Source organism: Desmodus rotundus, chromosome 4, assembly GCF_022682495.2.
Source record: "Desmodus rotundus isolate HL8 chromosome 4, HLdesRot8A.1, whole genome shotgun sequence".
Classification (NCBI taxonomy): Eukaryota; Metazoa; Chordata; class Mammalia; order Chiroptera; family Phyllostomidae; genus Desmodus; species Desmodus rotundus.
In genome coordinates this window covers 152,154,095-152,167,275 of record NC_071390.1, presented here as the reverse complement: position 1 = coordinate 152,167,275, position 13,181 = coordinate 152,154,095, and the positions used below count along the sequence as shown (strand labels likewise).

Genomic DNA, 13,181 nt, shown 5'->3' with positions numbered 1-13,181 from the left:
ATGGTCATTAAAATCTCTTTGTGTAGGTTTCAGCTCTGACAGTGTTTCTCAATGGCACCACCACTGACATGTTAACTGGATCAGTCTTTGTTGTGGGGCCTGCACTGCGCATTGTAGGTTCAGCAGCAGCACTGGCCGCTCTGCACTGCAGGCCAGCAGCAACACCTCCCCACCCTTCTGACACCCACCCCCTTCTCTCAGCTGTGAAAACCAAAATGTTTCCAGGTATTGTCAAATGTCCTCTAGAGGCAAAATCACCCCTAATTGGGAACCACTGATCTAGACTGTAGGCTCTCCGATTTCCAGAACTGCATCTCATACATTTTTGTCTTCTTGATAGCATCCAGCACTGGTGCCTGGCACATAGCAAAACTCAATAAATAACTATGAAGTAAGACTTCCCCAAAATCTACACCATCACATTACACCTGGGTTCTACTTCTCAGTAACTCATTCTACCACATGCTATCTCACAGCTCGATGCTGGCCGCAGAGAAAACTAGGCTTACCACGATCTTTTGAGGTCAGCTGTTCCACTATGTGGAACAGTAAAGTTGAAGAAAACTGAGCTTCCGGAGCTTTAGCTAGCACTTGATCTTTCGTTCCAGATATATTCAAAAGGAAAAATAAAGCTTATCCAAAACCAAGCATTAAACTACGAGATGCTAAATAAAATGGGTAAAACCTCTCTGGTGCTTGATTCTATTTTTTTTCTGTAATAGGACAGTACATGGCAGTGATTTTCAACCTTTTTCATCTCACAGCACACAAACTAATTACTGTTATTCTGCAGCACACCAAAAAATATATTTTTGCCAATCTGTCAATAAAAAGGTATACTCTTGATTTACAAAAAAAATAATAACAGTAATTACCTACCCTTATTGCTCCACAGTGACTGTTTAAAATAAATCAGGTGTCTGTACTGGTGCATAGGATTTCTGTTACCATGAATTAACCAATCAGATGCAACCTTATTATGTAACATGACCAATAAGATGCAACTCTATTATATGACCTATATATTTACAGTTCAAGACAGAACGTTAACACCAGATGGTTACTGTGTTGGCGGTTGTCTTTTTTTTTTTTTTTTTTTTTGACAATCTAAGGCAGCAATTTTCAACCAGTGTGCTACAAAATTTTTAAAACATGCGATGCTTGACAAAATTAGTCAGGGGCACTGACCTCTCTTTGGCCATTTGCCCCACCCTGGTGATACCCTGAGACCCCTCCCAACCCAAGTTGCAGGCCTACCCAAACAGTTTCCAGGGTCTTTTCCATATAAACAGCCTCACTTGGCTTTCCTAAAATCTTTGAAACAAGCCACATCTGGCCTCTGTGTACCCATACTTCTTGCTAGGTGGCCCCAGGCCTGGCACTGACTGAGGCAGCTAGCCTCAGTTCAGAGCTTGGCCTCTCCGAGCACTTCCAAGCCCAGCACAAGTAGCAGCCATCTGCTGACTGCACTGCAGCTCATGTCAGATATCCCCAGGCAGGGCACAGGCGGAGGCTGACCTTGGCCAGCACCTCCTAGGAGGCTCCATAGCACGTGCATCTGGCGGACAGCTTCAGACCATGCTGGATTACAACCCAGCCACCCCCAAGAGCAACACACTCACAGGATGGACTCAATGGGCACCAAGGCCCCACAGAAGCAAGTCCTACTCTATGGAGTCAGCTCCTGCACAGCAGCCCCTCCCCTGCAGTAGCAGCCCGTCCTCACAGGCAATCGCCCCGGAGGCCAGTCCCTCCCAATGACATGCCAATAGCGATCAAGGCTCCACTACAACAGGAGGATGCACACAGACCACACGGGAGGCACACCTGAAATGCCAGCGTGGGAGACGTAGCAGCCCTACCTACTACATGGAAACAAACACAGGGAAGCAGCCAAAAGAGGAAACAGGGAAACATGACCTAAATGACTTTACAGGAGAAAACTCCAGAAGAAAAACAAAATGAAATGGAGGCAAGCAAATGACCAAATACGGAGTTCAAAACAATGGTTATAAGGATGTTCAAGAAACTTAGTGAGAACTTCAACAGCATAAAAAAGGACATGTAAACCATAAAGAAAATAACCAGTCAGAAGTGAAGAATACACTAACTGAAATGAAGAATACATTATAGGGAACTAACAGTAGAGTAGATGAAGCAAAGAATCAAAGCAATGATTTCAACTATAAGTAAGCAAAAAACAATTAGAACAGCAAAAAGAAAAAACACAACAAAAAAATTAGGCTAGGTCAAGGAGTCTCTGGGACAATTTCAAGCGTACAACATTTGCATCTTGGTGGTGATGGAAGGAGAAGAGAGAGGCAAGGAATTGAACACCTATTTGAAAAAATGATAGAAAACTTCCCTAACCTGGTGAAGGAAATAGACATACAAGTTCACCACAGTCACAAACAAGATGAACTCAGAAAGGCCCACACCAAGACACAGCATCATTAAAATGGCAAAGGTTGCCCTGGTTGGTATGGCTCAGTGGATTGAGTGCCAGCCTGCGAACCGAGGTTGCCAGTTCAATTTCTAGTTGGGGCACATGCCTGGGTTACAGGCCAGGTTCCCAGTTGGGGGCACAGTGGGGATGTGGGAGAGGCAAAATAAAATCTTTAAAAAATAAAGTAAATAAAATACAATGCCAAAGGTTAAGGATAAGGAGAGAATCTTAAAAGCAGCAAGAAGAAAAGCAGATAGTTACCTACAAGGGAGGCCCCATAAGACTGTCATCTGATTTCTTAACAGAAATTTTGCAGGCCAGAAAGAATTGGTACAAAATGTTCAAAGTGATGAAAAGCAAGAACCTACAACCAAGACTACTGTGCTCTGCAAAGCTATCATTTAGAATCAACAGACAGATAAAAAACTTTCCAGACAAGAAAAAGCTGCAGGAATTTATCACCACCAAACTAGTATTACAAGAAATGTTAAAGAGTCTTCTTTAAGAAGAAGAAAACAAAAGGTAATAAATATGAGTAATAAAATGTTATTAAATATATATCTATCAACAATTACTTTATTTTTTTAAGTTTATAAATGGAAGGCCTATTTTTCTATTGGTAATTTATCACTAACAAATTGTCAGTTAATTAAAAGTTGGTCTTCAACATAATAAATGTTGTCACCTTATGTACCACAGTTACATACAAATGACAACTCTGACCAATAGAGTTAAATTACTTTAACGAAAACTAGGTAACACTGCTACTGAATGCAAATGGAGTATGCCTTTCACATTTTCACTTAGGTAAGGTTTTGAGGTGAATATATGGAAATGTATGTGTTAAAGAGTGTTCAGAGAAAAGGCTACGATTAGAGCATACTTAAACAAAACCAGTAAGACAATATATTTTTTAAAAATTGTTTTGTGTTTACAAAGGACAAAATATTGCTAGTATGGATATTACCTTATAAATTGTCAAAAGAATGTATATAATGTTTAGTATTCCAAATAACAACAAAAGTTGGTCATTGAGACCAAGTAAGAAAATATAGAAGTTATTTTAACGAACATGTAATTTGTGTGTTTTAAATGACAATAGGTACTCTCATTAAATATCCTATTGTTTGTTGTGTTTTTAATTGTACATCTATAATATCTTTAAATATACAAATTAACCAATCCCCCCAAAATACAATGTCACAATTTAGTAGTAGGTGGCTACCGTGTACGTATAAATTTTGAGCTAACTGAAAAATTCTGACATTTCTAAAATTCTCACCAGAAAGTGAAATTATAGGAAAATTTCTGACATTTAAAATTCAACTGAAAAAATACAAAAGTACATATTTTACAAAATCTAAAATTTTAATGTTTTAGAAATATACATATCTCAACAAATATTCTTTTTTTAGTTTAAATATATAATCTTTATTTTATTTTTCCATTATTATCTAGTCCCCTGATAGCAACAATTATTTTAAGTGCTATTATGTCAATGGATTAAATACTCTAATCAAAAAACCTACAGTAACCGAACACGTAACTAAACAAGACCCTTACGTATGTTCTCTACAAGAGACCCACCTCAGATCGAAAGACACACACAGACCGAAAGTCGAGGGTTGGAAAAAGATATTTCATGAAAATGGAAGCGAAAAAAAAAAAGGCTAGCTTAGCAATACTTATACCAGACAAAACACAGACTTTTAAGCAAGGCTGCAACAAGAGACAAAGAAGGACCCAGAAACTCCACTTCAGGGTATTTATCCAAAAAAACCCAAAACACTAAATTGAAAAGACATGTACATCCACATGTTCATGGCAGCATTATTTACAGTAGCCAAGCTAATGGAGCCAACCTAAGTGTCCATCAGTAAATGAATGGATAAAGAAGTGGTGCATATATACATTGAAATGTGATTCAGCCATAAAAGAAGAAAGAAATCTTGCCATCTGCAACAGCAAGGGTGGACGTGACTTATTTCTGGTATGCGAAGTGAACTAAATCAGAAAGAAAAAAACAAATGCCAGATGATTGCTCTTACATATGGAATCTAAAAAACCAAATAAACAAGACATACCGAAACAGACTCATAGATACGGAGAACATTTTGATGGTTGCCGAATGGGAGGGGGGTTGGGTAGATGGGTAAAAAGGCGAAAGGGTTAAGAAGGACAACTTGGTCGCGATAGAATAGTCACAGGGCTGTAAAGTACAGCATCAGGAATATAATCAATAACGTTGTAATAACTACATGTATGTATGGTGTCAGGTAGGTACTGTATTTATTGGGGTGATCATTTCACAAGTTATATAAATGTCTAATCAGGGGGTTGTGCATCTGAAACTAATACAATATTGGACGTCAACTTTAAAAGTAAAAATATGTTTAAAAAAGAATCACTGTATACTGATAAAATATGGTAGAAGATGTGTAGAGGGTAGAACAAAAAGATAGCTGAGGCAAAGTGCCTAGAACATAGGAGTTACTCATTTAATTTTTAACCTTTCCCCCGACCCAGTTCCTTAGAACTGTTTGGGTACTCACAGGATGTATTTAAAGTAAATAGACAAGAAGCAGATGTGGTTCTCCTTCAGACAAAACAAAGGAAGAAGGCCCAGTAAGCCGAAGCTGATCTTCAGCCTGCAACTGCTCTGTGCTGCGCCCATTCTTACCCCTGTCTCAGAGGCAAATGTTCCTTCTGCTCAGGACTCTAACTGGCTTTCTCTCCCGTTATCAAAACAGCTCCTAGGACAGACTCTGAAACTTATTCTTTTTTTCGTTTTAAAGATTTTATTTATTTATTTATTTATTTTTAGAGAGAGGGGAAGGGAGGGAGAAAGAGAGGGAGAAAAACTTTGATGTGAGAGAGAAGCATCAATCAGTTGCCCCTCGCACATGTCCCGACTGGGGACTGGACTGCGACCCAGGCATGTGCCCTGTCTGGGAATTGAACCAGCAACCTTTCACTTTGCGGAGCAATGCCCAACCAATTGAACCACAGCTGTCAGGGCAAAAGTTATTCTTGATAAGGTATAAATGATATAATAGTAAACATGTACTGAAGTCTCTTTTGAAGGTATTTTCATGTTTGGGTCATAACACATGTATTAGCATGTACAGAGAGAGAGATTTATTCTAAGGAATTGGCTCACATGATTGCGGAGGCTGGCATGTTCAAAATTTGGTGGGATGGGCTGGTAGGCCAGATTCTCAGGGAAGAGCTGCAGTTCAAGTCTAAAGGCAGTCTGCTGGCAGAATTCCTACTTGCTCAGGGGAGGTCAGTCTTTGTTCTATTAAGGCCTTTAACTGATTAGATGAGGCCCACCTCCAATAGGGAGGGTAATCTGTTTTACTTAAAGTCCACCTATATAAATATTAATCTCATCCCCAAAACACCTTCATAGAAACATCCAAATAATGTTTGACCAATACCTGGGCATCATGTCCCAGCCAAGTAAAACCACAAAATTAACCATCCTAATACCTTAAATTGAAATACATAGAAATTGCTGGCATCAGTCAGCAGGCAGAATTGATATCTTGGAACTAAGAAAAAAGCCTTCTCCTGTTCACTGAACCCACAATACATGATTACACACAAGCAGACTGGATTATAAACCCGATGACATTCCCTTGGTTACCTTTGCTCTTTCCTGAAGCCTGAAATTGAAGAGAAAGCGTCTTCAAATACTTAGTTTTCCTGATTCAACAGCCAAGACAGTTGCCCTGCAATAGAGGTACCAACCTTCCCTGCCACTGCTTTAATTATGATAAGGGTTTTGGTCTCTCTCCCCTGGCGATCCACAGCAGCTGTGAGCAGGAAAACCAACTTCTGCCTTGTAGGCCGTTCCCTCCCTTCTGCCCAGCACAGTTGCTAATGAATAGTTGCTGCCGAATAAAGAATTGCTTGCTAAGTAAGCAAAAAACAAATTGTGAAAGCCGAACACCTCCCTGGTGTTCCCTTGCTAGGCATGACTTTCCAAGACACCATTCATCTGTATAGATTGATGGATTGACTCATTCCAGAGCTATTATCAATGATTATTAGGTTTGGGGTCATTTGCAATTTACAGCATCATAGGTCTCCCAGGTGAATAAACAAACAGACGAGATCGGGCGCATTCAGGGTGGTATGGGGCGCATTCAGGGTGGTATGTCCGTAGACACAGGTGAATAAATAAACAGAGGCACTTCCACATTCATACTGTGATTACAGAAACCATTCTTGGGATTGGTTTGCTGATGTGTCTTCAGAAAGAAAGCATTTTTGCACCTTTGGAAAATTCCCAATTTAGGCCAAAACTCATGCATATCAATGGCTTTTGCCAGAGAGACTAAAATGCCCCAGAGATGGGCAATGACTATTTGCCCACTGGAAGGATATATTCAGGGTGGAGGATTATCGCAAGAAGGAGCCAGTCTCCTCTCCCAGGCCGACATCTGCGCTGTTTTTCATCTGCTTCTTATTCCCCAGCAAACACTTTTAATTACATATCAGGGACCAGCAAATCCGGAAAAGGTCACCATGTCCAACGGAATCTCTGTGACCTTTAGGAAGTGGCGAGCCTCTCATGGGTCAGGCAGTGCAGCCTCTCATTTTATTTGGTATTTGCGTTCTTTTCTGGGAAGGCTTGCGTCTCCTCTCATCCGTTCCTGGGCCCTATTGACATCCCTTTCCCCGCCCGACTGGTGGCTGGCTACCCCTGGGCTCTTTCTGGGGCCGGGTTTCCACCAGGGGGCGCTGGAAGGGAGCGAATGTGAGAAGCACTCCTTCCCAGAACGGCTCCCACGGCCACCCTTCAGCACACCAAATAAACATCTGATGAAAAGGTGTGGGGCCACGGCTGTCTGGGAAGCAACGCCGGTGGCGGTCCTTCCGTTTCTAATGTTTTGAGGTTTATGTATCAGCGTAACCTCGTGTTCATCCCCTGGCATTTCCGATGTCAGAGTTTCGTTTTGAATCAGTGGTTCAAGTGAAATTCATTCCTCCTGAATTTTGTCACAATAACTGGCAGATGGCTACAGATTTTTATTTGAAAACACGAATAACTAACCGGCTCAGTTTCGAGAGCTGCCCTGAACCTAAGGCTCGGATACTTGCCCACCCACGTACTCCACGTCGTGGCTTTAAGGCAAGGAATTCTGGTGCCAACTGCATTTGCAGCTTGAAAACCTGCGGCTTTGGGGAAAACGGTTCTCTGGGTGATCAGAGCTGAGCCTCTAAGCTCGCTGCAAGACATGCCTTTTTTTTCTTCAGAAATTTACTGAAAGGACAAACTTCCTCATTACTGTCATAAATTACCACCACAGAACTTTCTCTCTTTTTTAAGATTTTATTTATTTATTTTTAGAGAGGAGAAGGGAGGAAGAAAGAGAGGTAGAGAAACATCAATGTGTGGATGCCTCTCACGTGCCCCCACTGGGGACCTGGCCCACAACCCAGGCGTGTGCCCTGACTGGGCATTGAACCAGCGACCCTTTGGTTGGCAAGCAGGCACTCAATCCACTGAGCCACACCAGCCAGGGAGAACTCTATCTTAAAGGTCTTTTGGAGACAGACATATTTTCATTGATTTAACCTGTTATCTGGGAGATGTGGCACATAGCTAGCTTTCTTTAGCATGGATTTCTACCTCTGACTAAGCATCAGAAGAGGCTTTCCAAATGCCAAGCCAAGAATCCACACTAATGAAGGATGAAGAAGGAAAGTGGGGGAGGGGAGGAAGGGGAGAGAAAAACTAACATTTTCATTAAAATGTTTTTTTCATTTTAGGAAGCTGTCCTGAGTTCACACTCTACATATTGGAGTGTTAAATTATTCTTGTTTTGTGTGCATGCCTCCTTTTGACATTCAAAGGACAGACACATTGAACAAGAATGCTAAAAGAACACCCACCTGTGTGTGTGTTTCTTTTTGATATTGAAATGGCCATTCTTCTAGGAACTGATGGTCACAATAGATGTTAATCTTCTTAAACCTATGGGCAAAATAAGCTAACAACCCTATACTAAATTTCAAACTTGTTTTTTAAAAGTACCCTGTCCATGAAACCTTGAAGTAAGAAGAGTACCTACATTAAGGGATTCATTGCTTACTAACAGAAACAGGTACCTAGCTCATGGGACAGTAAGTGGATAAATTTGGGTGGAAGATGAGAATGGCGCTTGGTCTGGCTGGGGCTGAAGGGGTGCTGAGAGTGCGGAAAGGGTGAGGAGATTCTAGAAGCCTAGGAGGCTAGAGGGGGCACTGGGCACAGGGAAGATGGTGTTCCTGGGAACAAAGGGTGCTGGAAGGAAAAGCAGAGGCTCCCTGAAGACTGCTCATCTGTTCAGAGCTCTGGCCAGAACATTCCAGTGCCCTGAAGCCCTTGTTTGCCCTATGCAGGAATTTTGATGTCTTCCCGGTACTGAGCTGATGTGAGCGGCATGCAGCCATCTTGCACACAAGTGCGCCCCGCCCCCAGGTCTCAGAGTAGTTATTTCCTAGAAGACTGTTGTCTGTGAGCCGAGTTTCTGAAGCACTCACAGAAATCACAACGAAGCCATCTGGCCAGCTTGTGATGTGAAGAAGTGCCGGCCACAAGCCCTGCCGGTGTGCTCAGCACGGTGCCGGAAGCTGCACTCCCTGCCCCTTGGCGGGCAGGAGGTGGCCAGGCAATGCCGACCAGGTGGGCTTCGCTGGGGAAGCCGCAGGGGAATCTGCAGGCCAGCACACGAGAAGACGTGGAACCTCACGATGCAGCGACACAGTGGCTGCAGTGACTGTAATTATGATAGGCAGTGCAGGGGGATAAGAGCGAAATGTCTTACAAACCAAAGAAAAGACCCGTGTACTCATGTCCATATCAACACTGAGAAATTCTGTTTCTGAGAATTTGGCTCCAGCCTGAGTCAAAGTGCTGGCCTACAGCTCTTTCCTTTTGCCACTGCATTACTTATCTACTGTTGGAAGCAAATTCTCCCCAAACTTAGAGGCGTAAAACGTTTATGGTCTCAATTTCTGTGGGTTGTCCAGGCACAGCTTAGCCGGACTAAGCTGGAGAGTCCATTTCCAAGTTCACTGAAACTGCATCAGAAGGCCTCGCTGCCCTGGTTCTCATGATGTGGAGTCTCCAGAGGCTGCTCACAACATGGCAGCGGGTGACCCAAGAGACAGCCCAAGAGCACTAGGGCAGAAGCCATGGTATTTTTGCAACTTCGTCTCAGAAGTTATACTGCATCATTTTTACCATATTCCACTCAAGAGAAGTTACTAGGCCCAATTCATACTCAAGGAGAGGGACTGCACTGGGGGTAGACATCACTGGGGACCACATTAGCGCCTCCTTAGGCAGCTACCCTCTTTGTCTTCATACTCACAGTAACGACGGAAGAGGCTAACTTAGCAGGGCTGGGGTGGAAATCACATGCCATAAGGAACAAGAGAGGGCTTTGCAAACAGAGGCCCTAGAAAGACACTGTGATTAAGGGGTCTGGACCTCACTCTGCAGATTATGCAGATGAGTCCAGAAACTTGCATTTCATCAGCATCCCAGGCACACGTTAGGCATGCTGATCTGAAGAACCATTTATATAAATTATCTTTTCCTTTATAAATTGGAAGGAAAAGAAAGGCAGAGAACTTAGATGCAAATGAGGTGGAGGGGAGGGAAGAGGTGAGCTTTTTGAGCCCCCAGCTCTTTCACCTGTGCCCTGTCCTCTAACACCCCTGGGCTGGGTCTGTGCTCGGGGCAGCTGGCAGTTGGCAGAAAGCCTAGCAACGGCGGTCACATTTCACAAATGGAGCCTCGTTGGAGCAGTGCTCTGGTTCTTGGGCTCTCCCCACCTTTCGGTATGATCAATGACTCCTGTGCTCCCGCCCTGCGGCGGACTCCAAGGCCGGCCTTCGGTGACAGCCCTTAGAGCAACAGACATATCTGGTGGATGCCCCTGGCCTGGCAAACACAGGCACCCTTTTTTTGTTGTTTTTTTGATTCATAGTAACACACTTTGAGGTTTGTCTTAGCTTTCTAATGTCGACAGTAAATACTCATGGTTCCACCCAGAAAAAAGACAGAGCCACATCTAGCTGCAGTTTAGAGCAGAAGAAAAGAGGTCATTCTTACCATCAAATCAAATGATCAGAAGTTGGCAGGGACAGTGAGAGGCTGTCAAATCTCTGTCCTTCCAAGCCAGGGAGAAAGATCCTCAGAATACCCTCGCTCACAGGTAGGCACTCATTCACCCCTCGGGCAATCACAAGTTCCTGTCCCAACCCTCCCCACTCTTTATTTTCTATAGAACTGAACCCTTCCTATTGTAAGTTATCGCCTCTTCTCTAGTTCTGACCTCAGAAGAAATGAAGAACAGATGCTCCCATAGCTTTTAATAAACGGGTTTGTACGAAGCCACCGTTCACCTCTGTCCTGCCATTGGGGGGAGGTGGGAGAGGCTGCTGCCTTTTAGCTCTTTCTGCCTTGCTCTGCTTGGCCTGTACTTCTGAGAGTAGGCAGCCCCACTGTTATCTACAACAAGATCAAGACCCTAACTTCTATTCAGGTCAGCACAACTGGAACAACCTGGGGTTTGTTGTTGTTGTTGTTGTTGTTGTTGTTTTTACAAATTCTACTGGCAAGTATTGGGCCCTATGAGGTGATTGGGTTTAAACAGATAACATTATTTTTTCATTTTTTTATTTATTGATTTTAGAGAGAGGGACAGGGAGAAAGAGAGACATCGATTTGTTGTTCCACTTATTTAGGCATTCACTGGCTGCTTCTTGCATGTGCCCTGACCGGAAAGTGACCCAGCCAGGGCTAGACAGATAACATTTTAAAGCTGCCATCATTTTTTCCTATTGCCACTTGAAAATCAGAAACATAAAAACTTTGTTAGCTGGCCTTTGATCGCTTTCATCTGATGTGACGGAGCTTTGTTAAAGTTTGGTTCCTTAGAATCAAAATCAAAGACTATTTTTCTTCCCTACTTTTAATTATTTGCATGATAAGGACCTCTGAGTCAGAGAGCTAAATTAATAAATATTTTCAGAATTGCACATGGGACTGAACAGTCTTCCAAAACAACTTCTTAAGTAAGTTCAGGAAGGACCTGTCATTTTAATCTATTGTTTCTTTATGATATCTTGTTGGAAGGTAGGCAGAAAGAGAGTCGCCACTTCAGAGATGAGAATGTGACATAAAGCAGTTGCCACAGGTGACCCACCTGGGCTGCTGCAGATCCAGAACAAGAACTTGGTCTCCTCGCCTTCCGACCTGAGTTGTTAACACTAGCCATCCTTCTAAAAGCACTTTTCACACTGCCATTCTACACGCTCATACAGATTTAAGGACACTGCTTTTGCTTTGCTTTCTTTTGCCTTCTCACTGGTGAACATTTACTAAAATGATATCGCCACAATGGTTCTTTAAATATCAAACAAAACCCTGTCACATCCGGGGAAATTGTCCTCCAAATGTCGCAAGCCCTACGCCTTAGAGAAGACTCCTGGTGTGCAAGGATGAGGAGCACACCCAGAGCCCACCCGAGGGTAAGTGACAAGGCCATCTCACTTACAGGTGGAGAGGATCATGGCTGCACGTCGGCCCGGGGCAGACGACACGGTCTTCAGTCCTGCGGTGGCACTCCGGTCACAAACACACATCTTTCAACTGAAATCATAGCTCACCCACAATGTTTCTCATGGGCCAAGCTAGCCCCACCTACTTTCCTGTTCTGAAACCTCAGCAGTGTGTGAATGACAGCCCAATGGCCTGCATAAGAAAGCGCCCCAATCTGCATCCAGATCTCTGGGGGTGGAGCGAGTCGTTTCTCATTCCCAACTGCGTGGGCAACTCCAGCAAACAACATTTTCAAGAAATCACAGAATTTTGGTAAAAGGGACCTGAAAAACCATCAAATCAAACTGTCCTCCCTGGACAGAGAAGGCAATAGAAGCAAAACATAAGGGACACGGTGGTAGAAACAGAAATAGATTCTAGGTTTTGGAATACAAGGTCTAGAATGTTCTGTTCTCCCACTTGGTACAGACACTGCAGGGACCATATGAGAAAACCTTTTTTTGGGGGGTGGGGGGCATGCAACCACTAAAATCATACACATAAAGGTGACTAGAGCATGGCCAAGAAATATAAAAACAACAATAAAAAAAATGCACCTAGGTGCTTTCCTTCATTCCCTTGGAAAATATAAAGAAAAATTCACTAAAACTAAAGGGACCAACTCTAATGAAAACACAGCATATTCGCATTGCCCTTCCTATTTCCTGCCTTATAGATTAAGATCTCTAAGCATTCTGGGTGGATACTTCTATTTTTACTTTACCTTTTGCCTTAGTTGTGCTTCTATGTAAGAACTTTTTTTTTAAGTTTTAGTGAGACATTTAAAGATTTTTGGAAAACAAATTTTCCAAAAGTTGCCAGGTATTACCTTGTTTTCCACATGCACTGTAAATGTAACAGTTAGTGCCAGGACTGCGTCCCTCCTCACTCTCCTCAGTGCCATGGAGCACTTCGGACACAGCTCCTCACTCCTCACAGGGAAAAGGGAAGGAGGGAGGGAAGGAGGGAGGGAGAAGGGAGGGAGAGGGGGGGAGGGAGAGGGGGGGAGGGAGAGGGGGGGACGGAGAGGGGGGGACGGGAGGGGGGAGGGGAGGGGAGGAGAGGGATGGGGGCCGAGGTTCAGGGGACAGGGGACAGGGGACAGGGGACGGGGAAGGAGTAGTTAAGGTA

At 43.4% G+C, this 13,181-nt stretch overlaps 1 protein-coding gene across 4 annotated transcripts in view; it reads right to left on the bottom strand.

Annotated features, from left to right (window-relative positions):
• Positions 1-12,182, bottom strand: part of TXK (TXK tyrosine kinase) — a 57,293-nt gene extending 45,111 nt beyond the window's left edge. For all 4 annotated transcript variants that reach the window (XM_045183083.2, XM_053923528.1, XM_045183084.2 and 1 more), the window contains exon 1: positions 12,007-12,182. In XM_045183083.2, coding sequence (XP_045039018.1) covers positions 12,007-12,094 — 88 coding nt within the window. In that variant the 5' untranslated portion in view covers positions 12,095-12,182. The remainder of the gene's footprint in view (positions 1-12,006) is intronic.
• Between the last annotated feature and the right edge of the window lie 999 nt (positions 12,183-13,181).